The sequence below is a fragment of the Buteo buteo genome, chromosome 4, assembly GCF_964188355.1.
Source record: "Buteo buteo chromosome 4, bButBut1.hap1.1, whole genome shotgun sequence".
Classification (NCBI taxonomy): Eukaryota; Metazoa; Chordata; class Aves; order Accipitriformes; family Accipitridae; genus Buteo; species Buteo buteo.
This window is the reverse complement of record NC_134174.1, coordinates 1,271,394-1,298,159: the sequence shown is the minus strand read 5'-3', so window position 1 is coordinate 1,298,159 and position 26,766 is coordinate 1,271,394. Positions and strand designations below refer to the sequence as shown.

The 26,766-nt window shown below is 60.1% G+C and overlaps 3 protein-coding genes across 5 annotated transcripts; all 3 read right to left on the bottom strand.

Annotated features, from left to right (window-relative positions):
- Positions 1 to 5,414: 5,414 nt before the first annotated feature.
- SMO (smoothened, frizzled class receptor) lies at positions 5,415 to 11,996 on the bottom strand. The gene is made up of 12 exons (XM_075024515.1): positions 11,487 to 11,996; positions 10,203 to 10,408; positions 9,797 to 10,006; positions 9,544 to 9,716; positions 9,134 to 9,353; positions 8,906 to 9,029; positions 8,730 to 8,822; positions 8,407 to 8,515; positions 8,025 to 8,210; positions 7,515 to 7,663; positions 7,288 to 7,422; positions 5,415 to 7,129 (listed from the first exon to the last, which is right to left on the bottom strand). Exons 1-12 carry the CDS (start codon positions 11,755 to 11,757, stop codon positions 6,603 to 6,605), a joined length of 2,403 nt encoding a protein of 800 aa, XP_074880616.1. The 5' UTR covers positions 11,758 to 11,996; the 3' UTR covers positions 5,415 to 6,602.
- Positions 11,997 to 14,337: 2,341 nt separating this feature from the next.
- On the bottom strand, positions 14,338 to 18,952 carry TSPAN33 (tetraspanin 33). 3 transcript variants are annotated; one of them, XM_075024514.1, is made up of 9 exons: positions 18,750 to 18,882; positions 17,715 to 17,858; positions 17,489 to 17,546; positions 17,140 to 17,267; positions 16,950 to 17,024; positions 16,763 to 16,858; positions 16,185 to 16,313; positions 15,519 to 15,680; positions 14,338 to 15,272 (listed from the first exon to the last, which is right to left on the bottom strand). In XM_075024514.1, the coding sequence occupies exons 3-9, from the start codon at positions 17,544 to 17,546 to the stop codon at positions 15,171 to 15,173; spliced, it is 750 nt and encodes a 249-aa protein (XP_074880615.1). In that variant the 5' UTR covers positions 17,715 to 17,858; positions 18,750 to 18,882; the 3' UTR covers positions 14,338 to 15,170. The 3 variants fall into 3 exon arrangements, with proteins under 3 accessions (XP_074880615.1, XP_074880613.1, XP_074880614.1); XM_075024512.1 differs by lacking the exon at positions 17,715 to 17,858 and having other exon boundaries at positions 18,750 to 18,952; XM_075024513.1 differs by lacking the exon at positions 18,750 to 18,882 and having other exon boundaries at positions 17,715 to 18,024.
- Positions 18,953 to 22,277: 3,325 nt separating this feature from the next.
- Positions 22,278 to 25,161, bottom strand: LOC142030514 (uncharacterized). Its single transcript, XM_075026755.1, has 5 exons — positions 25,104 to 25,161; positions 24,418 to 24,499; positions 23,563 to 23,943; positions 23,185 to 23,310; positions 22,278 to 22,469 (listed from the first exon to the last, which is right to left on the bottom strand). The coding sequence occupies exons 2-5, from the start codon at positions 24,473 to 24,475 to the stop codon at positions 22,387 to 22,389; spliced, it is 648 nt and encodes a 215-aa protein (XP_074882856.1). The 5' UTR covers positions 24,476 to 24,499; positions 25,104 to 25,161; the 3' UTR covers positions 22,278 to 22,386.
- Positions 25,162 to 26,766: the final 1,605 nt, after the last annotated feature.

Sequence of the window (26,766 nt, the reverse complement as noted above, 5' to 3'; positions counted from 1 at the left end):
TGGGGAGTTTCCGATTCCCAAGTTAACACCCACAGCCCAGAATCTTTGAGTCACTCGCAAGCCCTGGGTGAGCTCGGTGTTTCAGATGAGCAGGCTGCGAGATGGGGCACAGGGAGAGGGGGAGCACACAGAAAACCCCCGAAAATCACAGGCAGAGGACCGATCGAGGGAGGGAGGCAGCAAAACCTGAGAAGCCGAAGGAGGATTTCACACTTGGAGAGGAAGAACCAGGTCAGCAGCTGATGGCACGCTGCGTTGGTAAAAACTCACTGGGGACAGGAGGAAAAACGGTTTCATTATATGCAGGGGTGGCGGCTGGACTGGAAAATGCCTAGGACGGAGGCAAGGCGAGAAAGGGCTGTAAAGCATTTAATGGGCTCCGAAGGCAACCCTGTACCAGAGGCAGCGGAGAGGATGACGGGAGGAATGTGTGAGGGGGGTTGAAGTTAAAGGAAAAGAAGCACATTACTTTGTGCATGGAAAGTGCCAGGGAGAAGTCCCGACTTCGTTGAAGTAATGCTATTTCCTTACTGAAGTGAAATCAGAATCTGCCTGCAGGTTTCCCAGCGCATTTCTCCCTCTCCCTCAGATCAGAAAGCTCAGTCTCATAGCAGATTTCAGTCTCAGAAGGGGCCTTTGAAAACAAAACTCTTTGAAAGCTGCTGTGGGAGGGATTTGAAGTTGTAGCCGATGAATATCCCTCCCCTTTGATATACGCTGCAAGTTTCTTGCAGTCGTAAGACAAGAGCAGACTCCATGCAAAGCCCCAGCTCCAGCAGTGCCACAGTTCTGCTGCGGAGTGGGGCTTGTGCTGACCTGGAGCCCCACTCGGCAGCGCCAATGCCTGGGGCAGAAATCCTCCAGATGTTGTCGTCTCATGGTGCCATAGATCCCACAGTCTGACAGAAAAAATGCCAGGTTGTTTTGCACATGCCTGACCTGGGGGAATCTGCCACTTGGGCAAAATCCTGACCCTGAGTTTGGTCCTTTGCGCTACCCACACCCCAGCCGTGCATCGCCCACCTGGCTCAGCATAGGATCGTCACTGCACTTGCCCTGGTTGCCTTTTAAAGAGTGCAGTCCTCAAATGGGGTTACCAACAGGGATGGTGTTTTCCTGGAAAACAAGTCATATATTAATGTCAACGTGCCCAAACACTCCAGCGCTAATTGGACATGCCTCCATCACATCGGGGCACAAACCACTGCTCATCCATTGAGCAAATAGATGATATCACAGCTCGCCAGAGGTTCAGCAAACCATCCGCACAACCGGAGCAATGTGCTAGGCTGTACTTGATGATTTATCTGGAAAAACAACGGATATCAGGAGAGGAAGGGAGAGGCCGTTTGGTTAGGGAGGACTGAGCGGTTCAAACAATCAGGGCTCTGTGAGAGTGGCGCCAGCGGTGCCTACGAGAGAGGTTCGGGTTGGCTCCTTCCCCGTGCTGCGCGTGTGGAAGACGGCAAGAGGGACAGGAGACGGGCAGCGAGGCAGGGCTGCCTTTGCCTGAAAGTAGATATTGGGCACCTTGGGAGAAAGCAGCCTCGGAAAGGCAAGAGCCTTTCCCTTGAGAGCCGTGGCTGCATGTAGATCTACATGGGCGATAGCCTGGTTTCTCATACCAATGATGACCACAAACAACAAAATTAAGCCAGAAAAGGAGTAAAATAGCTGCGGTCTCTCCCAGAGCTGTAAGGACAGGCTCAGCTGTGGTCGCCAGCCTGTTTTGCCTGTGCCTGACCTGCTGGCATGGAAATACCTCTTTCCCAGACAGGCTGGGGACGAGCACGCCACGCGTGGTGGAACCAAGCTGGACCCAGTCCATCACACAACACCCGCAGTGCTGCTGGCGGGGCCCGGCATGCAGGATCCTGCTTTGAAGGGACTACGTGGCGTGGAGCAGAGGCAGGGCACAGGCAGATGCCTGCGCTGCCTGGGAACCAGCATACATAAACCCCCAAATGGAGCGTATCATAACCCAAAGGTGAGGGAAGAGTGAGATTAGACACCGATGTCAGACATTTCGTAGTCGTCTCTGTCCTCTTTGCTCCCTGGCACGTGATAATCAGAGAGGGAAGGTGGAGGAAAACCTAGGCAGACACGGGTGTGCTCTGGTGCAGACACCCATGCTTTGATCTTGCACAAACAAAGAAAACCCAGGTTTTCCTCCACGACAGCAGCTGCAAAACGGAGCGTGGCCGAGCCGTTCGGCTCGTGAATTGCCATATTGCCCTGAAATCCTCCATCTGACTACACTGTGTCGTGGGGAACGGCTGGCATCGTGGGGTGATGCCGGACACCTGCTTGGGAGGAGACCGGGCTGGTTACTGGGTCAGCAGAGCCCCTATCACTTTCACAGTCTGGATTTGCCCGTTCCTGTGATGTTCAGTCTTAAAAGCAGCGCTGGAAAATCAAGCCAGCAGCCGGGTGTGTGCTGGGGTTAGTGATGGAGGGCAGGACTGCTCGGCGTGGATCCTCTTCACCTCCCTGATCCCAATTAAAAGCAGCCGAGCCTCTGTTAACAGGGATGGTACGGGCTGCTGTACAGCCCCGCGGCACGCGGTGATCCAGGGGCAGAGCAGGGGAGCTTCACCCAGCACGGCTACACAGGCTGAGCCTTCCAGACATGAAGAAAAGAGAAAAAAAAAGAGATTTATATGGAAGTTTTTCAATTCTTTAAGACTCTGATACCCTACTGTAAGCCGACACAGACACAGTAGTCATCTTGCTGAGCTATATATATAATCCCAAACTAGAAGTCGATACCACCCTATAATATTAGATGTTCTAATTGCACCTCCTGTACGACACATATGATTTTTAAGATGATTCAGCCTACCCCTGCCTAATGGCATTTGGACATTTGATATGAGCAATCCGTTTTTACTGCAGCTATTGATTTGTTCTGGCAAAGTCCCTGCGACTGGCCTCCGCTGTCGTAGTTTTCATTCATTTAATTACGGCAAAGGCAACCAGATGGCCAGATAGTGCCGACATTTGTCCCCGGGGGCGAGTGGTTAAGTGTATTCATAGCGAATATTATCCAGATTCCTTGAAACCTCCCTGCCATGCCCTGATGAACACTCTCAGGGGTGTTCAGGGAGAAGTGTGACCCTCCACATTTTTATCTCCTGCGCCTCCCAAAACCCACTTAAACGCAGAAGAGCGGGATAGAGGCGCATGCATGTGTGGAATTCCTCTCCTTGCGCTCAGTTTTCATGAAATCTTTACAATCTTCACCTGCAAGTCTGCAGCCTTTCTGCTGAGCACAGCTGAGTACTCTGCCGAGGGGATGCCTGACGGACAGACAGACACATGCATAGGCATGTAATCGTATGAGCCTTGTTTCCTTAGGAAATGGGCTTAAAAGAATAACTGGAAGATATTAAAGCTGTTTCACAATGGGAGGGCAGGCAGGGGGAAGAGGAAGGGCTCTTTGCTCCTTTGTAATGTAAAGTGGAGCCTGAAATATTGCTCCTCACCGAAAGGGAAAAGAATAATAAATAAGAGGATGTTATTTACGTGTGACCATTTGAGCTCTTCCCTTTCTTTCCTGAGGATACTCGATGTACAGCTGGGGAAATTAATTGGGTTTTGCCAGCCAAGGAGCTGAGCGGGTGACATCTGGGTCACTCAAGGGAGGAGATATGTCCCTTGGGACCTTAAAACTAGCCAGTGACCTTCCCCGATGCTGAAGGAGTTAGAGAGAGAAGATGCTCTTGGGGAAAGGTTCAGGGGACGCAGCGTGGGGAGAAGCAGCAGCCCAAACTCCAGTGTGAGGGTGCTGAGGATGGAGGGGACCCTTGTCCACCCTTGTCCCTGTCCCTAATAAAACTGCCCCGGGGGAGAGATCTCTGTCAGAGCCGGCTCGGCCACCCCGGGGGTCTCCGGTCCCTTCCCCTAACCCACGTCACGGGCGTTAGCGCTGCTGTGGGCAACCGCACGGCTTTTGCTGCTCACATTAGTGGTTTCCTGGCTGTGGTTTCCCGATGAGCGGCATCGGTCAGGGAAACCCACGGTGGCGGCTGGCAGCTGCTGTGCTACCCGTCCCCGACCCAGTCCCACGGCTGGAGGAAAATCCCCTGGAGCCGAAACAGTGGCAAAGGCACCTCCCTGCCTTCTTATTCTTAATTCTTACTCCCCTGTGGAACCTGATCCCGAGCAGTGTATGCTACGAGCACCCACGGTGCTAAGTGGGACCACCGGCCACTTTTGGGTGGGGATGCTCGGTGCTCCCGGACCAGTGCCAGGGCAGGATGCTCTGGGCACAGCAGGCATGAGAAGTTGGGCTGAATTTGTCCCTTTTAACCAGGATGTTTTAATCATAACCCTGTTTAAATGGTGGTTTTGGGTGGTTGCTTCTCATTTTTCCCACTAGAGCAAAGAGCTGGTTCCATCTTCTGAGCACCTTTGCAAGGAAAACGTGGTGCTTCCCAAGATAAGTGCTTTTTTCTTCCTCAAAAAAACACTTCTTTGTCCCTGTGTGCCAAATTGAGGGGCCTTTTTTCGTGCCTGGGGGAAAACATAGGGGCTGTGGTGGGGTCAGGATGGCTCCCGTTGTTTCCAAAATTAAGTATTTTAGCTTTTTGTTCCAAAACAACATATCATTTAGGAACAGCTGCTTCAATGCATTTTTCTTTTAAAAAAAGAAGCCCACAAAAATAAAATGAAGAGAAAAAAAGAAGCCTACAAAAATAAAGTTAATATAGAGAAACATTCTGTTTCACCCCAGACAAACCAGCCTTTACTCCAGTTTCCCACTGCCCACCTGCACCAGTGCAGAGCCCTGCTACGGCAGCAGAGTGGGGTTGGCCCATCCTGCTCACCAAAAACCATCGGAACAAGGCAATTTTCACTGGCCAATTCCACCCAAATTTCAGAGGGGTGCTTGGTCTCCGGGATAACCGAGCACGAGGATGCCTCGCCCCCAAGCGAAATAAAAAAAAAAAAAAAAAAAAAAGACACTTTCTAAAAGCAGTGTTTTGTCCCCAAAAGCACCGTCCTCACAGCCCATCGCCCGCTGCTGAGGGCAGCAGCGGGTGCCCCTGCATCCTACAGGACTCCACTCCAGCTGAGGCACCCAGCAGCACCCCAAAATTGGGGCCACCCAACTGTGGGTTTGGGGATATTTAAGCCCGTAGTGCCATCTGCTGGCAAAGGGCCCCCCCAACCCCCCCCACTTTGCTGCCAAAGCCTAGTGAATGTCCCCACAAACAGACCCCATAGCAGCCACAGGCATTTCCAGCCCCTCACACCTGCCTTCTGCGGGTGAAACGGCTGGGATGGGGGTTTTTAAGCAGTTTAAAGCAGTTTTTAAAGCAGTTGGAGCCCTTTTAGGAGAAAGGACAAAACCCCACAACGTTTCCCCGCAGTCGATACCTCCGCAAAGAGCCCAGGGCAGACACTGGCAATGGAAACTTGGCAAATTTAATACTGATACAGGAGGGTTTTCCTTTACACAGCAAAAATTAACCCGTGGAGGTCACCGGGATAGCAAGAAAGCCAGGAGCCTACCAGGATTTAATAAAAACACGTACAGGGATAATGGACAGATACAAAACACCAGCAGGGACTGGAGACCTCCTGCCTCGGAGCTCGGCCGGGTTCACTGTAACTTGGAGTTTTTTCTTAATAAAAATAAAAAAAAGCTTTGCTCGGGGGTTGGTGCACCTAGACAGCAAAGGCAACCACGGCTCGCCTTGCATGCCCTGGGATTATAAAGTTTCTTTTTTTGTTTTCGCATTGTGGCTCGGGGAGCGCCCATGCACCCCAATGCAGCTCCCCATCTCCCGTGGCCAGGGACTGCTGTCCCACCAACCCTCTGTTTTGGGTCTGGTTCAGCTCTCTGGGGAGCTGGAAGGCACTTTGGGACCCCTGAAGAAATAGGGTTGCACCCAGAAAAACGGGTGCACCCCAGGGATGCTGCTGCCACTGAGGGAGGGGGAGGTCAGCTCATCCCGCTGTCAGCCGCAGCACCCGAGCGGAGGCCATGCCTGGCCATCACATCTCGTGTATTATACAAAGATTAAAAAATTCAAAAAAAAAAACCAAAACAAACCCTATTGGCACAAGTGTTTGTAAGCTCTACGTACCATCTAGCCGTGGTTGGGGGCAGAGGGCAAGCGAAGGGTGTCAGCGGGTCCCAGCACCCCAGGACATGGGACAAAGCTCACCAAAATCTACCCTGACCTACGCTTGCCCACTGCCTGGTACCGCTGTCCTGGGGGGGCCACCCACTCCTGTCCCTGTTGGTGGCAATGTCCCCCTTCTCCTTCAATCCCTGCAAGACCTGGGTGGGGTTTGTTCCACCGACACCCCATTTCTCTTCTCCCAGCAATGCCGGTGGCGGGGGGACACCCCAAAACCCTTCTGCCAGCGTCTTGCCAGGCTGGGATGTGCATCAAGTCTGTCTGGGCAATGTGGGGAGAAACGCTGTCCTCCGAGGGGAGAAATCAGCTGTGGCTGGGCCGGAGGGATGCTCGGGACCGGCCCCGGCAGGACGGGGTGGGCTTCGGTGTCCCCTCACAGGCTGCCCATGCTGGACGAGTCTTCGGGTCTCACCCCAGGTGTCCCTGTCCCCTTGCAACATCCCGCCAGGCTTAAAAGTCCGAATCAGCATCCAGCAGCTCCGCGTCCACCAGGTTGGTCCGAGAGTGGATGGGGGCCAAGCCAGCCCGTCGGCCCTGAGTCCTGGGCAGGGTGCCGGGGTCAGGGGGCCAGAGCGGACCCCCGTTGTGCTGCCGGCGCCCGCTGCTGGGGCCGGGGTTCTCCTCATCGGGGGACCCGCTTTCGGGGCAGAAAGGGTTGCTGATGAGGTGGAAGACGTTGGCTCTGCGGCGGCCATCCCATGGCCCCCCAGCAAAGGCGGCTTCAGGCTGGCCGGGCGGGAGCCCCGGGAGGATGTCGGGGGCAAAGGCAACCAGGCAGGGCTGGGGGGGCAGCCGGGGCAGGCGAGGGACGGCACTGGGGGCCAGGGGGGCTGCAGAACCCCCCAGGCAGTGCTCGGTGCCCGGGCACACCTCCTTCTTCTTCTTCCTCCGCTTCTTCTTGCGGCCGCTGCGCTTCTGCAGCTCGGGGGAGACGTCAGCCTCCACCACCCAGAGATTGGCCCTCTCCTCCGGCGGCACTGCAGGACACGGGATGGGTGAGAACAGCCGCATCCTGACCTGCACGCCCCCACCAGCCCCAGCCCCCGACCCTGCTCTGCCTCCCTGCACATCCCCAACACCCCTTAGTCTGGCTTGTCCCCCCCAGAGATGCCCCACGCGGTCCCCAAGGACTTGCCAGGCGTCGCCACGGGTGTCACAGAGATGTCCTGGGGAAGAATAGCTCCTCTCCTGGCCACCATCTTGGTGACATGCTGGGCCCACGCCGAGGACACGTCGGCCGACGGCTCGTTGATGTCAAATGCTAAACCGGCTGCAATGACAACAGGGCAGCCCGGTCAAGGCGGGGGGGACAGTGGAGACCCCAGGGTGCTGCTGAGGTGACCACCTCTCACAGGCACGTACCCACAGGGCCGTCGTGCGAGACGGTATGCATGCTGAAGGACAACTCCTGGCCCGGGTCACGCAGCAGCTCCTTGCGCTTGGAGAAGGCCTTCGCGATCATCTTGCTCTTCTTGATCCTCTTGGGCTGGTCGTCACTCTGCCCCGTCAGCCTGGGGACATGGTGGGTCAGAGCAGGGACACGGGGTAGCCCAGGCACAGGGGACACACAACCCCAGGCATTGGAGCTGGGGGCATGGAGACCCTCCCCGTCTCCCTCTTCCACTCTGGACAGGGACACCAAGGGCTGTGGACTGCGTTGGATGGGTCTCCGGGGATAGAGGTGTCCCACCAACAGGACACAAGACACCTGCAAAGTGGGAGAGGCCACCCCATTCCCAAACCGCTGTCTGCTGTGAGCCCACAACTCATTGAGCTGACGGACAAAAATCTGAGGATGACCTCCAACACCTCAGGACATTGGAAGGGGCAGGAAGGGTCACTCGAAGATGGGTGACATCCCCGGGGTCCCACCTGCACCAGGTGCGCTTCCAGATGAGCAGGGTGGCCTTGGTCCAGACCCAGGTGCTCATGGAGACCCCAGTGCCGAACATGGCGAAGAGGTTGATCTTCTCCACCAGCAGGCTCGGCCGGTTCTTGATCTCGCAGTCCGGGATGGGCTTGTTGGTCTGTGTGGCGATGGTCACGTTGGCCTCGCACCTGCGGGGACAGACACAGGACGGTGGCCATAAGGAAGGGGACACCCAGCGATACCCCACAGCTCTGCAGAGTGGAGATATAGTGGTAACACTGGTGGGGGACATGGGGCTCTCCACTCTGCAACGTCCCCTGCTAAACTCAAGGTGCTGGGATGCCACGAGTGTCCCACTCGCCCTCCTGTCCCCATCCCACTCACAGGACGTATTCCCGAAAGCTGCGCTCCCACTCCGCCTGGTTGAAGAAGTCATAGAAGTGGCAGCCAAAAGTGATGAAGACGAAGCCGAAGGCCAAGAAGCCAAAGATGCCTGGAAGAGAAGTGGAACATCCCTGGTTTAGCTAGACGCCAGCAACACTGGGACAAAGACGCTGCACTGGGGCCGTGCTGCTGTCACTACAGCTTTGTCTCCCACTGCAGCCACCCCTGGGAAGGTGGGATGGGGCTGTCTGGGTTGAGGGGACAAAACGTCCCCAATCCCACCCAAATTCCCATGGAAACGGTGCCGATGGAGCCCTGCTTACCCAGCCGCAGCATGGTCTCGTTGATCTTGCTGGCTGCCTTCTCGCTCAGCAGCCCGGGGTGGTTGCTCTTGATGGAGAAGAGCGTCATGACGCCTGCAGTGGAGGGATGAAGTAGTCAGGGCAGGGGGGACACCCACAGTGCCCCCATCCCCACACTGGGGTGAGCCCAAACCTACCCCGGATGAGGAAATAGCCACCCACGATGAGGACGAGCCCAATGGGCGCCAGGACGAAGCCAGCCCGGTAGCGGTAGTTCTTATACCCCACGAAGCAGATGCCGCTGACGGAGTCACCATCCACCTGGTAGAGATGGGGACGGGGGGTTCGGTTGGCTGCAGCCACCCCTCCCTACGCACATCACCCCAGCAGGGAACCGCCAGGACATGGGATCATGGTCCCGTTACCTGCGCCACAGCCAGGATGGCTACGGTGAGGACGAAGGGGATGGACCAGGTGATGAGGTGGAAGTAGGAGGTCTTGCCCAGCAGTGGCTGGTAGGTAGTGCCCAGAGCCTTGAAGGAGGTGTGCCAGGCGTAGGTCAGCATGACGAACCAGATGACACCCGACATCAGCGAGTAGTAGACGATGACAAAGATGATGACACAGGAGAGTGTCTCATTGGAGCTACAGGGGGAGGCGAGACAGGAGGGTCACCAACCTCCATGAGGGGACACGGGAGGAAGGGCATCTCTCCTACCCCATGGAGCATCCTCCGTGCTCCCAAGAGGCCAGGAAACCCCAAGAGCCCTCCTTGGTCCCGGGGACACCTCTTGGCACGTGGCTGTGGTGGGATGGGGACAAAAGTAACACATACGTGGGTTCCCCCAGCCGCATAGTGCCGTCGGCCCGGCACACGATCTCGTCGCGGGCACCATCCATGAACTGCGCCAACCAGCCGATGCTGCCCACGAAGAAGCAGGCATTGACGTAGAAGAGGATGACAGCGGGGTAGCGGTTGGAGTTCCTCCAGTCAGCGACGAATGTGGCCTGACAGGGGGCGGAGAAAGGGACAGCTTGGTGCCCGGTCCCCTTTTGGGGACACCTCCCTGTGTCCCCCCGCATCTCACCAGGGTGAAGAAGGTACAGAAGATGGTGACGGAGCTAAAGGCGGCAATGTAGACGTGCATCTCGCGGTGCTCCTTCTCGGTGAAGAGTGGATTCTGGCACTGGATGCCGCAACCCTCCACATCCTCGTACCAACTCTTCGGGTTGTCCGTCCGCACCAGCGGCACCTCGCACTGCCCCGAGCTGTTGAACTTGATGTTCTGCACCTCATTCTGCCGGATGAGAAGAGAGGCCGTGAGGAGGAGGAGGCACCCCCACAGCGAAGGCTGTGCTGCCGGGGTGGACATCAGTCCCCCGCAGAGGACCAGGGACAGCTGGCGTTTCCCCGCTCCCGCTGCCCTGGGGGGATTTGGAGCCTGTGGCAGCGTGGTGGGGTCTCCCCTCTGTGTGTGCCCCCCCTCCCCGTACCGGGCATCCCTCAGGGAAGCGGTCAGGTGTGCACTTGAGGAAGTCGGGCCAGCCGCGCTCACGCTCCACGATGGTGCAGGGTGCACGGGTGGCCTGGCAGAGGGTCTGGCTGGGCAGCTCCACCTGGCCGTCCTCGCACTTGGGCATGTAGACGGCGCAGAGCAGGGGCTGGATGACGTCCCAGCAGCGCGGGGCATTGCGAAGGCCTGTGGGGACAGCGCCGTCACACACACATACGCACCCCCCCCCTCAAACCCAGGCAGACCCACCTTGTGCCGTGCCCCCACCCTGCTGCCCCACGGGGACGTGGAGTGGGATGGGACGGGGCAGACCCCGGCTGCGGTGGTGGGGAGCACCGGCACTGTCAACCCGGGACACGTAGCACCTGGACCCCTCTATAGCACCTCTGGGGCGCCGTGCCCGTCCCCAGGTGCTATACTGGTCCCCTGCCATATGGGGCTCAGCCCCGGTCCCCTGCTATACTGCTCTCTGTCTATACTGTACCCAGTCCCAGGTCCCCCACTATACTACACCGGTCCCTGCTCCCCTGCTTTACAGCTCTCTATACTGTACCCTATGCTATGTCCCCTGCTATACTGCTGCCCTGCTATACTGTACCTATCCCTGTGCCCACCCCCAGTCCCCTTCCCCTCCATACTGTACCCAGGCCCCCTCTATACTGCTCCCACTATACTGCTCCCCTCTATACAGCACCCATGCCTGGTCCCCTACTATACTTCTACCTCTCTATACCGCATGCACCCCCAGGCCCCTGCTATACACTTTTCTATACTGTAGTCACCCCCTGTCCCCTGCTACACACTTTTCTATACCGTAGTCACCCCCTGTCCCCTGCTACACACTTTTCTATACTGTAGTCGCCCCCTGTCCCCTGCTACACACTTTTCTATACTGTAGTCACCCCCTGTCCCCTGCTACACACTTTTCTATACTGTAGTCACCCCCTGTCCCCTGCTATACACTTTTCTATACTGTAGTCACCCCCTGTCCCCTGCTACACACTTTTCTATACTGTAGTCACCCCCTGTCCCCTGCTACACACTTTTCTATACTGTAGTCACCCCCTGTCCCCTGCTACACACTTTTCTATACCACATGCACCCACCCCCAGGCCCCTGCTATACACTTTTCTATACTGTACCCGCCGCCCCTGCTATACCGCTCCCCTCCACACTTCCCCCCCGCTATACCGCTCCCCCTCCCCACCGTTACCCCAGCCCCCTCCATACTCTCCCCCCCCCCGCCCCGGTCCCCGTTCCGTACCGGACCAGAGCAGGAGTTTTCCGTGAGCCTCCTCCTGCGAGTCGGAGTCGGCGGCCAGCAGCGTGGAAGTGGCGGCGTAGGGCAACGCCGAGCCCAGGCAGGCAGCGTAACGGAGCCGTTCGCAGGGCGCGGGGCGGCGGCAGCGCTCGGGAACGGCCGAGGCGTTGAGGAAAGGGGCGGCGGCGGCGGGGCAGCAGCAACGGCGGCCGCCCAGAGCCAGCGCCATACCCAGCGCCAGCGCCCACCGCCACCCGCCGCCCTCAGCCGCCATCCCGGCCCGTACCGGCGCTAGGCGGGCGGCCCGCTCCCGGTCCCGGCCCCCGCCATGCCCCGACGCCCTTTGTTGAGCTCGCCGGGAGCGGAGCGGGGCCGCTCCTCCTCCTCCTCCTCCTCCCTCAGCGCGGCCCGGCCCGCCACGGCCCCGCGCCCCCCGCCGGGGCGGGCTGAGGAGAGGCGGCGCGGCCGGAGGAGAAGGGGGGGGTAGCCCGCTTTAGAGGGGAAAAGTGGCTTTTTTGTGAGGAAAAAGTGGCTTTTTTTTGGAGCGGGCAGGGAGGGGAGGAGTTTTTGAGGAGGGGAGTGGGGGTTTGAGGAGGGAAAAGGGTTGATCTCCCGAGGGGGGGGCTGCTGGAAGGAGGCGGGGGGGGAATGTTGGGTTTTGTGAGGGGAAAGTTGGTTTTAGGGAGGGAGAAGTAGCTTTTGGGAGGGGAAGATGTTGCTTTGGAAGGGGGAGGAGTCGCGTTTTTGGAGGAGAAAGTTTGGGTTTTTTTCAGAGAGAAGTTGGGATTTGGTGCGGAGGGAGGAGAGGGATTGGGGGGGGGGGGGAGTCGGGGTTGAGGGGGGAAAGTCGCTTTTTGAGGGAGAGAGGTCGGGTTTGGGGAGGGTAAAAGTTGTTTGGGGGAGCAAAAAGTTACTTTGGAGGGGCAAAGTTGCTTTTGGGGCAGAGAAGTCACTTTTCTGGAGGAGAAAAGTGGCGGTTTAGGGAGATAAGTCATTTTTAGAGGAGTAAAGTTGGATTGGGGGCGGGGAGTCACTTTTTTTCAGGTGGGAAGTTACTTTTGGGGAAGGCAAAGTCGCTTTTCGGAGGAGAAAAGTTGCCTTTGGGAAAGAGAAGCCACTTTTGGGGGAGAAAAGACACTTGGGGGGGACAAGAGTTGCTTCTGGGGGACAAAAGGCACTCTATTGGGAGAGAGAAGTTTCTTTTTTAGGCAAAAAGTCACTTGAGGGTACTTTGGGGGGAGGAAATGTCACTTTTTTGAGGAGAAAAGTTGCCTTTGGGGAAGAGAAGCCACTTTTGGGGGGAGAAAAGCGGGGGGGGGGGGCAGAAAAGTTTGGGAGGACAAAAGGCACTTTATTGGGAGAGAAAAGTTTCTTCGTGGGGATAAAGGTAACTTTTTGCAGGGAAAGTTACTTTTAGGGGAAAAGAAGTCACTTTTTGAGACAAGAGTCCCTTTTAGGGGGGAGAAAAGTTGCTTTTTAGGGAGAAAAGTTACTTTTTTGAGGGGAAAGTTACTTTTGATGGAGGAAAAGCCACTTTGGGGCCACAAAAGCCACTTCTGGGGGGAGAAAAGTTGCTTTTGGAGGACAAAAGTCTCTTTTGAGGGGAGAGAAGTTGCTTTTTGGGGACAAAAGTCCCTTTTGGGGGAAAAATGTCACTTGATGGGAAAGTCACTTTCGGGGGACAAAAGCCAGTTTGCAGGGGGGAAGAAGCCACTCTCAGAGAGCAGCTACTGTTTGGAGAGAACTTGTTTTTTGGGGGAGAAGTAGCTCGTTGGAGGAGAAGTTTTGGGGAGAAAACTAACTTGGGGGGGGAGGTATTCTTCAGGGAAGTGATCTCTTTTGGGTGACAAGCCACATTTTGGCAGGGGTTGAGGTGGCTTTTTTGGGGAAGAGAAACTGCTTTTTGGGGGAGAGAAGTTGCTTGGGGGGGGAGGACGACAACTTTTTCAGAAGTTGCTCTTTTAGGGTGAGAAATCTCTTTTTCTTGGTGGGGAACGTCACTCTTTGGGGCACAGGGGGGACAGTTTTGGGGTAGTTTTCCTGGAGCACCTGGCCGGGGGATGCCGGAGGGGAGTGGGGGCAGCCAGGAGCTGGCCCTTGGCTGACGCTGGGGCAGGATGGGGCCAGTACGGCCACCTCGGTCCCCGAGAGCCCTCTGCCACCCTGGCCAAAAGTCACAGGGGGGGGGACGACACAAAATCAGCGCAGGGAGGTGGCAGAGGGGCACAGACCCGCTGGTGGGGCCGAGCCCCGGCCTGCCTCGGTGCCTCCCGGCCGCACACAAAGGGCTGGGCGCTGGGCCGCATCCCGACTCCCTCCGCGGCAGGGCGGCGCGGGGGGACCACCCAGCCCGAGGAGAAGAAAAAAATTTATAAAAAAAAAAAAAAACAAACCAAAAAAACTCCACCCACGGTTTGCGACAGCTCCGAAAAGCAGCAACGAAGCCAGGGCCTGTGATGCTGGGGGGGCAGCAGCAACCCCCCCCCAGCTCACAGCACCCCAAAATTTTGCAGGCTCTTCCCTGGGGCAGAATAGGTGGGAATTTAGCCGGTCAGCCCCCCGCCCCGCCCCCCCGGAGCAGGGCAGCAAGCACCTCTCCAAGCTTTCCTTGCTGGGAGCGGGGGGGGGGGGGTTCTCTGCTGTCTACTAGCTGGCTGGGCCAGCCCTCACCCCCTTCTCCCCCCCTGTTTTGGGGCCTCGCAGCCGACCCCCACCCACATAAGACTGTTGAGAAGATGGGAGCACTGCACGGCAAGGGGCCGGCCTCGACCCCGTCCCCATCCAGCCATCCCCGAGAGCCATGCTGTCGTCCCCCCGCAGCGTTGTCCCCCTCTCAGTGATCGAGCAGCCCCCCACGTGGCACGGCAGAGATCGCAGGGTCCAGCCTTTTCTCTTTATTCTCCACAAAAGCAAAGGGAAACATCATGGCCCAGCGCTGACCCCTCAAAAGGGGACGCAGGACTGTGCCTGTCCCCCCCTCTGCACGGGGCTCAGCACCCTGTAGAGAGGTTCAAGCCCCCCGGGGCAGAGATGGGACCCCCCACCCTCGGCTAACGAAACACTCATGGGTCCTCCTGTTCCTTCTTCTTCCAGGGTGGACATGCAGGTGCCGGCTCCTGCTCCCGGCTGGCGAGTGAAGCCCTTGGCTGTCCCCACGGGGCACCAAGATGGAGCCAATGGGCTCTGCAACACCCATCGACAGGGAGAACGTCCCCACGTCCAGAGCCAGCCTTGCCTTGGGTGAAGACAGCTCGGTGTGCGGATTAGGAGAGGACAGACAGACAGACAGGCACCCATCTCCAGCACAAGAGGAGACGGGAAGCACATCTGAGCGCAAACCGGCTTCATGCACAAACTGCACGCCAGCTCTCGGTCCCCCAGGACGGACGGACAGACAGACAGCAGCTCACCAGGGCTGGTTCAGTCCCCCAAACAAGGCGCAGCAGCATGGCACATCCCAGCAAACCTGGCACCCGCTTTCACGCCAGCTGCCAAAGCCGCGGACTCCCCAGCGTCCCCACGCGTCCCTCTCCGCAGCACAGTGGCCAACCTCCCTCTTCTCCAGCAAAGCCCCTTCAGCTCTTCTTATGGATCCAGGGTTTGGAAAATCACCGTTGAGGTCCCGGCTCCCCGAGCCACCGCTGCACCGCGGGGACGGATGCCGGTTCCGCTGCGATGCGCCGAGGGTCAGTACCAGGGGTCTGCCCGGTGCTGCTGGTTGTAGAGCTGCAGTTTGATCTGGTCTCTGATCTGGCTGATGAGGATCTGAGCCAGCAGGATGCCCACCAGCTGCAGGAGAGGAAGAGGAAGAGGGATGCCAGGCAGCGTCACCCCGCTGTCCTACGAGCGGGTTACACAGCTCCAGGCAAGGACGTGCCCGATGTTTGCACCACTCACCCCACACCCCAAATCCTGCCCCGAGTCCCCCAGAGTTGCAATTAGACGCATCGTTAAAGCGACTCCCAAATGACACGGAGAGCAAAGTGGAGCTGCAGGACGGTCCCTTCATCCCACCAGTCCCCGCCACGCCGGTACCTGGGGGATGGCCAGCCCCAGGGCGATGCCCCCCAGCAGGAAGAGGTTGCTGTGGATCCAGTTGACCAGCTTGTCGATGCAGCCGTTGGTGTAGATGAAGGCGCTGGCCTCCAGGTAACTCATGGCCTGCATCCCCTGCCCGCACATGGTGTTGATGACAACCTGGGAGGCGGAGACGGGACACAGAGGGGTTGGGGACAAAATGCACCAGGCTGGAGGGTGTCCCTGCCTCTTGGGGGGGCAGCCATGGGGGCAACCGGGAACTCTGCCCTTGCCTCGGCACCAGTCGGGGTGTCCCTCTCCTCTGGGCCCAGCCAGCCCTTGGCGTCCCCCAGCCCCATCCCTCCACCACTGGGTTCCCTAAGCACCCCCAGTCCCCAAAAAGGGACAATACCTGGGGTGGCAGGGTTGGCAGGGTCCCTGCCTGCCTGCAAAAAGCCCACACACACCCCCACAAAGCGGGGCTTCATCCTGACCCCACCACAACATCCCCAGCCGGGGGTCCCCAAACCCGGAGGGCAGATGGGCTCCCATACATTGCCAGTGGTATTCCCTCTCCTGGGGAGGGGTCTTCAGGCTCAGCACATCCCTGAGGGATGGGAGGAGAGATGCAAAGCAGAGTTCCCCCGAGGACACCTGGGGTCCCCCTGATGATGCCGTCCTCACCTCGTCGGTGTCCCGCAGGCAGCAGGAGAAAGGGACGGAGCACCGTTCCCGGCTGGGGTTGGCGGCGGTGCAGTTGAAGTACATGTTCTGGGACCAGTCCTTGTAGGAGACACCCCCACAGCAGCTGAACTGCGGGGAAGGGCATGGGCACTCAGCAGGGAGGGGACCCCGGCCCCCCGAATTGGGGGGACACACACGCGACAGGAACAGTGGGACAACGGGGCGCAGGACGGCAGGCTTCACGGGCAGCGAGTGATGGCCCTCGCAAGCCCACCTATGTCCAGCTCGCCCCATCACCGCTGTCTTTAGGGACTGCTCCCGGTTTTAATAGGCCCTACATAAACACAGGCTCCAACAGAGACACTCTGAGGGGGTGTCTGTGCCCCAAAGCCCCCTTTCATCCAGCTCTCCCCCACCAGGGCTTCACCACAAACACCAAACCCTCCCAGAGGAGCCACCCAACGTCCTCAACCCAGGAGATCCCATGGATTGAAGGCGAGACCCAAGACCCCTGAGCCTGACCCACGAGCAGGGACACGTCCTCGTCTGTGAGAGGGCGATCGCGCCCCCCCTCACACCTCCTTCTGCCCGAAGTCGATGAGGTTCTGCAGGTCCAGGTCATCCCGGTAATGCACGATGGCACTGTTGATGATCTCGCTGACCTTCCCGCGCGCCTGCAGAGGAGGAGGACATCAGCAAGGTTGTCACCCAAACGGGACAGGCTCAGGGTCATCCAGCCTCCCAACCCCCCCGCGCCGGCGGTACCTTATCGGAGAAGACGAAGCCCAGCACACCAGCCGCCAGCTGCAGGAGGAAGACGACGGTCAGGCAGACGGAGAACTGCAGGCGAGAGGAGTGTGATGGCGCGGGGGGGGGGCCCACGGAAGAGACGTCGAGGTGCCGTGGCGGGGTGGGGGGACACCCCGGGAGGAACCCGCTGTCCCCGGGGACTCACCGCCTGCAGCAGGCAGATGTTCTCCCGCAAGGAACCGACGCAGCCGCAGAAGGTGATGAGGAAGGTGAGGATGCCGACCACGACGAGCAGGATGGTGGGGTCCACCGCCAGGCAGGCCATCGCCGCCTCTGCCGTGGCGAGCCGTCACCGGCAGCCCCCCAGATTCCCCGGGATTCCGCATCCCGCTCCCCCACGGATGGGGCGGCCCCCCGCCGTCACCCCCTCGCCAGCGGACAGGCATCCCCACCGCAGTGCTGGCTCAGGATCAGCCGCGCTCTCCCTCAGCCGGGTGGGGGGGGGAGGGCACCAGGGATCCTTGCTGCCCCCCACCCCAAGCCCCCAACCTCACCTGCATGCTTCAGCAACCGGGCGTAGACCCCCACCGCCACCATCACCATAGAGATCATCTGTAGAGGATGGGGGGGCAGTTTGTGAACCCCAGGCACCAGCACCTTCCTGTACCGGGGGTCCTGGCTGCAGCCCCCATGGAGTCGGGGCTGCAGACAGGGCACCAGAACCAGACCCTCTGCCTCAGTTTCCCCTTGTCACACGCCCCCTCACACCCCCTTACGGACCCAGCTCACGGTGTTCTGGCGTCACGGGTGGGACAGAGCCCACCGCCAGTGGCCCCGGCGCACAGGAGGTCACCTCCGTCCCCACCAGTCCTTCCCCGCTGCGGGTGGCTGGACTCGGGGACGGAGTTTGTCAAAAGCGAGAAACTTCCTCAAAAAAAAAAATGTGATTTCAAACACGGAAACAGCCCTCCAAAAAAATCCCAACCCTCCCCCCCAAAAAAACCCCATGCAAAATATAACCCCCCCCCAAAAAAATTAAAAAAAAACCCCAAAATAAAAAAAAATTCAAAAAAAACCAAAACCATTTTTTAAACCCCCCCCAAAAAAAACCCCAAACATAAAAAATCCCCCCCAAACCATTAACAAAAAAAACAAACCCCAAAAAACCAAAAAACACGGATAGCAGTGTGGCTCCCACGCACGGGGTGTCCCTGGGGGTGGGCTGGGGACAAGACGGGGGGGTCCGTCTGCACCCCCCCTCCCAATCACCCCTCTGAGGGGGGCTGTCGCCTGCGCGGGGCCAGAATCGGGCCCAAAGGCCAGAGTTTTGGTGGCGATGGCACCTGGGTGGGTGATTTCCCCCCCCGCCTTGTCCCTGCCTTGGGGGGGGGGATGACACCCCCAAAGGGCTGTGGGACCCCAAAGGGTGGGCTTGGGGGCGGGGAAAGCAACAGGTCTGGGGGGAGGAGGGGGCAACCACCGGGGGGGGCACCCCTAAAAAGTCTCCAGGGATGGGGGACCCCACTCCCCACTCCCGCAGCGATAAGGGGGCGTCTCGGGGGGGGTCCCAGGGATGGAGGGGAGGTCCCCAGGGATGGAGGGGGGGTCCCGAAGACCCCCCGAGGATGGGGAGGGGCGGCGATCCTAGGATGCTGGGGTCCCTGCTGAGACCCCCGGGGAGGGGGGGGAGGGTCCCAGTGGGGTCCAGGGACCGGTACAGTCCCGGGGTTCCCCGGTGAGACCCCCGGGTGGGAGGGTACCGACGGGTGCCCGGGGATTTGGGGGGGTGTCCCGCCCCGCCCCGCCGGCACTCACCCAGAAGAGCATGTTGAAGAAGAAGAGCACGTACTTCACCACCGGGCTGACGAAGGAGAAATCGTCCCCGCGGGGACCGGCGCCTCCCGCCGCCCGCCCCGCCATGGCCGAGCCGGACCGGGCCGGAGCGGAGCGGAGCGGAGCGGGTCGAGCCGCCGCGACCGCCGCCGAGCCGGGCAGCGGCCCGCCCCCCTCCCTTAGCCGCCCGCTCATTGGCCCGTCTAGCTCATTCTGCCTTCCTATTGGCGGCTCGCCCCGTCGCTCAACCGCTCCCCTTTTACTCCCGAGCGCACCTGTTCGCGCCCCCCCCGCCCCGCCCTTAAAGGGCCAGCGCCCCTCCTCCTTAAAGGGCCAGCGCACCCTGATTTTAAATCACGTGATGAGCCAGGATCGGTCCCGAATCCCTCCGGGCTGACCCCCAAAACTGCCCGAATTGTGCTGTTCCTCCCCCAAAGACCCCCAGCCCGGGGGCGCGTGGGTGGGTGGGTGTGTTGCATTTTATAATTATAATTTATAATTGACTTCTGCCTTCGGTGGCAGCCCTCAGGAGGGACACGAAGGGACAGATGGGGCCATCGCGGGGACGGCAGGGACACGGGAGAGCCCTCGTCCCTGAAACGTGCTCAGCTGGGGAGATTCGGGGTTTCCCTGAAAGGGTGTGGCTGAATATCTGACCCCCAATTTGCAGAAATCACTTCAAAACTGGCAGCGCCAACGGTCGGTCCCCAGCGACCTCACCAACACGGGGAAGTGGGAGCCCAAACCCCGGCAATTCCCCTCTCTGCTGCTAAAATCCGTGAGCTACATAAAAAAATGGGAAGCTTTGGTGGATTTCTTCATGTTTCCCTTTATTTTGGGGTGTCTGGTGGGGATGAGGAGGAGGATGAAGAGAATGGATCCTTCCTCCATCACAACACTCCGCTCCATCCCCTCCATGCTCCGTTTGCTTGCCTCGTTTATGTTAATTACAGGCTCAGCCCGGGACGCGAGGAAGCAGCAGATCCCTTCCCGACCCGGATCCAAGCCTCAAATCCCATTTTTTGCTGAATTTTTGCACCTATTTTTTTGCATCACGCTTTCTGTTTTCATGGCTGGTGTGGGCAGAGGCAAGAGTTGTTGCCTTGTCCCATCACTGTGGCATGACCATGCCAGTGCAGGGACAGGTCCCCTTTGCTTGGGGGGAGCACCACACCCCCCATTATTGTTATATTTATTAAATTTATTATTATATTATTATTATTATTATTTATCTTCTACGCCAGGGTTCATCAAGGCTGGAAAGCCCCGGGGAGCAGCTGCTGGCGCCAGCACAGCCCTTCCTGGAGGCAGCCAAGAGCTTCAGGCAGAGGAACTGAAACCCAAAATCCCCTTCTTGCTTCTAGGGTCACCAAAGTGCCACCGCCACGATGGCACCCAGCCTGTGTCACCCAGGAGCCACCACCTGGCCCCGGCTGCTGCACCCGAGGAGGCATTTGCTTTGGGTGCTGCTGGAAGAAGACCCTGTGGCCCCAAAAATGCCGCAGTTGATGCCTATGGGTCTCCGGAGAGCCCACTCAGACAACCCACAAAGTCTTGGTGGGGTTGAACGCTCCCTGTTTCCCCCAGAAGTGCTTCTGCCCCAGCGATGAAGATGAAGGTGCCCATGTTGGCCCATGGGTGCACCATCCTCCCGTCAGAGCTATACGTCCGTCTGTCAGACCTGTACGTCCACCCATCAGATCTGTGTGTCTCCCGTGAGATCTACGTGTCCACCCATCAGAACTGTACGTCTACCCATCAGATCTGTGTGTCCCTCATCAGATCTGTACATCCACTCATCAGATTTACACAGCTACCCACCATATTATATATATATTTGTCTCCTTCCCACCAGTGCCATCCTCCCCAGATCCTGTGACGATGGCAGCAAATGGCTCTGCAATGGCACCGGGCAGGTCCCCAGGGCCTGGCCCCATGGATGTGGCCCCATGGATGTGTCCCCAGGGATATCTCCCCATTGATGTCTCCCCATGGATGTCTCCCCGTGGATGTCTCCCTGTTGACGTGTCCCGATGGTTGAGGTGGCCCCCAACCACATCTTCCTCCATAGAGGGTCATGCCACCATCCCCGAGACCCGGGGGTCCCCAGGGCAGACCCCGTTGCCTCTGCCCATCCCCTGCCTGCGGCGGCTGTGTCCCACCCCCCTCCTGCCTCCTCACCGCCCCCCCCATCCCCCTGCCCACAGTGTAGCCCTGCCGGGGAGACCCCGACCCCAGTTCCCCCTGCCCACGGCTCGGCAGGCCCCCAGGAAAGGGACATCGATGTGGGGGCTCCCTCCTGCTGCACCCCAGGGTCCCCAAATCCCATAGCCGGGTGGGCAACAGGGTGTTTGGGGACAAGGGACCCCGTAATGCCACTCTGCTGTCCTCGTCCTAGGTGCCACCAGCAGCCTCTGGCCGGGGAACCCACGAAGTGTGGGACAGGAGTGGGGTGACACGCACGTCACCACACAGCTGGGGGGGCATCCCTCCCTCCCCAGAAGCCCCCCCCTCCCCAGGTAAGCGGTACCACCGCCGTGCAGGGATGTCCTCGGGGATGCCACCGTCCCCATCAGCACCTGGCTCTGTCCCGGCTGCTGGTGTCCCCACCCCACGCGTGTCCCGGGGGTGGGGGTGTCCCTGCGGGTGACAGGGACGCTGCCACCCCGGATGGCAGACCCGCCGGTGCCGCTCGGGGCTGGCGATGCTGCGGGGGGGTCCCGAGGGGACGGGGGGAGCCCCCCCTGTGACGGGGACTCCGGGGAGCTGGGCGGGCGTGGGGCGGGGAGCGGCTGGGGTGGGAATGGGACAGGGACACGGACGGGGACAGGGACGGGACGGGGACACGGACGGGGACAAACACACACCCCCCCCCCCAGCACCGCGCCGGCCGCTCCACGCTGCGGGACGCGGGCAGGGGGCGTGGCCAGAGGCGATGGGGCGTGTCTACGGGGCGTGTCCACAGGCGGGGTAGAGGAGGGGGGTGTCTGTAGGCGGGGCGTGGGGAGTGGGGGCGTGTCTGTGGGCGGGGCCACCCCTCCCAGCCGTCTGCAGCGCCGTGCAGCCAGCGTGGGGCTTCGGCGGGCAACGGGGACCCCCCCCCCCCAACCCGGGACCCCCCCGTCCCCAAGCCACCCCCTCCGGGACCCCCGTACTCCATCCCTGCACTGGGACCCCCCCATCCCCGAGCCGCCCCCCCCCCATCCCCAGGCGGGGCGCACCGGGAAGGAGGGGGGCCACCCTCCGCTCCGGAGCAGCACGCTTTATTTGGGGACTGAGGGTGCCTGGGGCGGGTTCGCCCCCCCCCCCCGGCTGCGGAACCGTAGGGGTCGGTTGTCCCCCAATGGGTGGGGGGACCGGGAGCCCCCCACAGCCCCCCGCCTGTCCCTTGGGGCCCCAGCAGAGCCCCCCGCACCAAGCCACCGTGCACCCACCATGCCGCCTCCCCCCAGCACCCCTCCTGCCCACCCCCAGGTCCTTGCCCCCCCCTTTGCCTGCACCCCCATCCCCGGAGCATCACCCAAGGCCCGGGCCTCCCCAGACCCCCCCGTTCGGTGGAACCAGGGCCGCATCCTGCACTGGGGTCACGCACGGATCCTCCGTGGGGCTGTGGGTGCCCTCAGGCACCGAGACCCTTCAGGTCACCCAAGGCCACCGTTGTTCCTCCTCCTCCTCCTCCAGCTGCAGCTCCGGCCTCCTGGGCTGGACCCCGCACCGAGGGTGATGGGTGACAGTGAGCCGGGGCTGCGGGACCCCCCTCTGCCACCCACGGGCACCCCAGCCCAGCTGCGCCCCGCAGGGCAAGGAGCAACGCCCTGATGTCCCCACACAGAGCTGCTCCCATCCGTGTCCCCATCCTTATCCTCATCCCTGTCCCCATCCGCATCCCAGTCACCATCCTCAGCCCCACCTCAATCATGATCCCCGCCCCCATCCTCATCCCCCTCTCCATCCTTGTCCCTGTCCCCATCCTCATCCTCATCACTGTCCTCATTCTCATCCCTGTCCCCATCCCATCCCCATCTTCATCCCCATCCCATCTCTATCTTCATCCTCATCCTGTCCCCATCATCATCCTCATCCCATTCCCACCTCTGTCCCCATCCTCATCCCCATCCCATCCCCATCTTCATGCTCATCCCATCCTCATTCCATTCCCATCCTCATCCCCATCTTCATCCTCATCCCATCCCCATCATCAACCTCATCCCATCCTCATTCCATTCCCATCCTCATCCCATTCCCATGGTCATCCCCCTCCTCATCCCCATTCCCATCCCCATCTCCATCCCAACCCCAGCTTCACAAAGGAGCCAGGAGCAGACCAGAAAACCCATCCCCAACCAGAAGCCCCTGTTCCCAGCCGAATTAGGGGGGGTCAGTCACCAGATGGACCCCCCCATCCTGCAGCACCCACCTCGGCCCCTGCAGCACCGCCTCCCGAAGTGGCAGCAGACCAGGACCCCGATGGCCACCACGGCGAAGGCGGCGGTGAGGATGCACACCACCATGATCATATCTGGCTCGGCATTTTTCGGGACCTCTGCGGAGCGACATGGAGATGTGGGAAGAGGAGCTGGACTCCCCCCCCCATAACGCTTCCTGCCCCATGCCCCAGGCTGGGGGGAACCCCCAAAAGTGCCAGGGGGTGCAGAGCAAGGGGCACCAGGCACCACCCAGATGGGGAGAGGGGCTGGTCCCGGTGATGGAGCAGGTGATGGAATGGGGGGGACCCCAAACCGGGTGGTGTCACCCACCCACCCACCACCCGTCCCCCCAGCACGACCCCACTCACCTGCCATGGCGGGCTGCAGCACCAGGCTGCAAAGGAGCTGCGGGGCGGTGTCGGTGTCACTGGCCACGTAGCAGGAATAATTCCCAAAATCGGGATCGCTGATGTTCCTCAGCAGCAGGGACACGCCAGCGTCCCCCGGCCCCATGGCACAGAAGGCGACTCTGCCCCTAAACCGGCTGTTTGGCTCCTCCGGCGGGTGCCAGCCCGGCTCCAGCGGTGGGTGCCAGCCCAGGCGGTGGCTGAGGACGGGGACGGGGTGGTGGGCGCCAGCCTGCTGGGCGCAGGTGAGGGTGACCCCACGCAGGCGTCCCCAGGGCTGGGTGCCGCAGGGCAGGCAGGCGTCCTCGCCCACGGATGCCGTGACGGTGACGGGGGGCTGGTCTGCGGGAGGTGGGGGGACACACAGGACACAGTGGGGTCACCCTTCCCGCGCTGGCCCCTCCAATTCCCCCAGGAGCCCTGGGATGGGGACGCGGAGCTGGACAACCCCTGGGACAGAGGGATGTGGGGGTCCCTGTTGGATCCCAGGTGCTGGAGGGGCATTGGGGATGTGGGGGGGACACCGGTGAGGATGATGCTGCTGGCACCAGGGGTTGAGCGGTGGCTCCTGCCAAGGCCAAGGCGATGCCAAGCAGCTGCCTGGTGAGTCACCAGCACCATGACGGGAACCGACCCCCCCTGCCTGCCCCTGCCTGCAGGCAGCTCCTGCCTGCAGCCCGGCCTCGCCCCACGCCTGTGGGGTCTCCCACACTGTTGTCCCCATGCGGGGGAGGAAAGGGGGTGCGGAGGGGGGGTCCCCGGGGGAGGGGGGGGGCTCTGCCTCGACGGCCCCCCCAACCCGCTGCCGGTGGGTACCTGCCCGGGCAAGGAGGGGAGCCAGGGCCCACAGCACCGCGACGAGGACCAGCACCATCCTGCCGGCATCCGGACCCACCACCTGGGCAGCACCCGGTGAAGACGGTCATGTCACCGACACCAGTGGGTCACCCCGAAACCAGCCCCCCACAGTGAGGGAGGCGACCCCGGGGACATGCAGCCCACCCGGGGTGAGCAGGGAGCAGCGGGCAGGGCAGGGGCGGGCAGGGCACAGCTGGGGAAGGCAGGGGCCGGGGTGCTTATAGGGCAGGGTCTGGGGCATCTATAGGGCAGAGTCCAGGGTGGTTATAGGGCAGGGTCTGGGGCATCTATAGGGCAGAGTCCAGGGTGGTTATAGGGCAGGGTCTGGGGCATCTATAAGGTAGGGCGTGGGGTAGCTATAGGGCAGAGTGTGGGAGCGGGCAGGGTCCGGGGCAGGGTCCAGCTGCAGGGCAGGGTCCAGAGTGGTTATAGGGCAGGGATTTGGGGTATCTATAGGGCAGGGGTCTGGGGTATCTATAGGGCAGGGGGCCGGGGCGGGTGTAGGGCAGGGCGGTGGGCAGCAGCCCCCGTTCCCCCGTCCCCCCCGGGATGCTCCGGGGCCCGGCAGCCCACTCCCCCCCCGTCCCCGTTCCCACCCGGGAATGTGGGGGACGACACCCCCCGCCCGGCCCCGCGCCCCTCACCGTGGCGTCCCGGCTGCCGCCCGCCGGCGCCGCACCGACCCCCGGGAGCCGCCTCGCCGCCGCCGCCACCGCCCCGGCCACGCCCCGGCCACGCCCCGGCCCCGCCCAGACCCCGCCCCTCGCTGCGCTGGGAAGCACCGTACGGAGCGGCCGCTGCCCCCCGGGGGGGGCGGGGCTGGGATGGGCCTGTCCCCGCCCAGCTGTGCCCCGCCCAGCTGTGCCCCGCCCAGCTGTGACTCACCTAGCCGTGCCTCATCCAGCTGTGCTCCTGCCAAACCCAGCTGTGCCCCATCCAGCTGTGACTCACCTCGTCGTGCCCCGCCCAGCTGTGCCCCCCACCCAGCTGTGCCCCTCCCCGCCCGCCCACGGGTGCAGCCGCCACCGCCCCACTCCTCCCCACGCGTGGGGTCTCGGGGCAGGGGAGAAGCGAGGGGTCTCGGTCAGAGACACTGAGGGGGCGCAGGGGGGGACGGGGGGGTCCCCGTCGGGCCACGGGGTGACGTGGGCAGAGGTGGGGGCCGGAGGGGCCGCGGCCTCCGAGAGACACGAGGACGGGGGGGCCTGGGTGGCCCAGAGCACCCGGTCACGCCTGGCTGCAAGAGTGCTGGGGGGGACAAGGGGGGGAAGCTGAAGTCTGCAAGAGACGGGGAAGAATTGTTGGTCTGGGGGGGTCGGCACAAAACGCGGAGCGTTTCTGGAGTTGGGGGTGGTACGCGGGGTACGCGGTCATCACCCGCCTTGTGGGCTGTACGGAACACCGCCTGCTCCCGTACGGAACAGATAACAATATAACATTACATCATAACATAACATAATGTAATACAATATAATATTGTATAGTGGAATTAGAATAGAATAGAGTAGAGTAGATTAGATTAATACTACCTCTCTCTCTCCTACAAGTCACTACAAAGATACCACTAGGAAAGCGAGTATCCGTCTATCCATTACAAGAACAAAGCAAATATCTTTATATTACAAGTTATTACAGAATTGCGGCTAGTGACATAAGTATATACAATACTTACAAAAGGTATTTTATATTACATACAAAATATATAATATTTTTATTTTCTATTATATCCAAAATACGGAATATTAGTATATGACAAGACATGACATGACATAACATGACATGACGTGGCATAATATAATATAATATAATATAATATAACAGAATAGAATAGAACAATATTATATCTACCTGTATCTATCTACTACAAGCCACTACAAAATTATCATGAGGAAAGTACATATATATATATATATATATATATGTATACACACACACTTTCCTAGTGGTAATTATATGTGTGTGTGTGTATATATATATATCTATATAAAACCTCCAAGACTAAAGCAAATATATCAACATTACAAGTCGTTACAGAATTCCCACCAGCAATGTAAGCGTATACTGAGGAACTCTTACCGGCGCGCAGCTATAAATAAACATAAATACCTGGATGTGGGGTGTGAGGTGTCAGGGCACGACCCGCACCAACCCCAAAACCTTGGTGATGGCCAAGGGTCACTTCCAAGATGATCGGTGTCACCAAGTCGGCCAGGCATCCCCATGAGGGTCCGTCTGTCCAGGAGACAGACCTCCTGCACGGAAGGTCCTGCAGAGAAGCTTGGTTTGGGTAGATAGGTCTGGTGGCCA

What these genes read in the sequence shown, in the direction of transcription:
- SMO (XM_075024515.1), bottom strand. Translation starts at nt 11,757, where the DNA reads ATGGCGGCTGAGGGCGGCGGGTGGCGGTGGGCGCTGGCGCTGGGTATG. An exon ending in TCTGTACCTTCTTCACCCTG is followed by an intron (nt 9,717 to 9,796) that starts GTGAGATGCGGG and finishes GCCCCCTGTCAG; the next exon opens with GCCACATTCGTCGCTGACTG. An exon ending in CCATCCTGGCTGTGGCGCAG is followed by an intron (nt 9,030 to 9,133) that starts GTAACGGGACCA and finishes CATCTCTACCAG; the next exon opens with GTGGATGGTGACTCCGTCAG.
- TSPAN33 (XM_075024512.1), bottom strand. Translation starts at nt 18,854, where the DNA reads ATGGCGGGGCGGGCGGCGGGAGGCGCCGGTCCCCGCGGGGACGATTTC. An exon ending in ACATCTGCCTGCTGCAGGCG is followed by an intron (nt 17,025 to 17,139) that starts GTGAGTCCCCGG and finishes TCTCGCCTGCAG; the next exon opens with TTCTCCGTCTGCCTGACCGT. An exon ending in GCTTCGTCTTCTCCGATAAG is followed by an intron (nt 16,859 to 16,949) that starts GTACCGCCGGCG and finishes CCTCCTCTGCAG; the next exon opens with GCGCGCGGGAAGGTCAGCGA.
- LOC142030514 (XM_075026755.1), bottom strand. Translation starts at nt 24,475, where the DNA reads ATGGTGCTGGTCCTCGTCGCGGTGCTGTGGGCCCTGGCTCCCCTCCTT. An exon ending in TCCCCTCCTTGCCCGGGCAG is followed by an intron (nt 23,944 to 24,417) that starts GTACCCACCGGC and finishes CACCTCCCGCAG; the next exon opens with ACCAGCCCCCCGTCACCGTC. An exon ending in GCGGTGCTGCAGGGGCCGAG is followed by an intron (nt 22,470 to 23,184) that starts GTGGGTGCTGCA and finishes TGCGGGGTCCAG; the next exon opens with CCCAGGAGGCCGGAGCTGCA.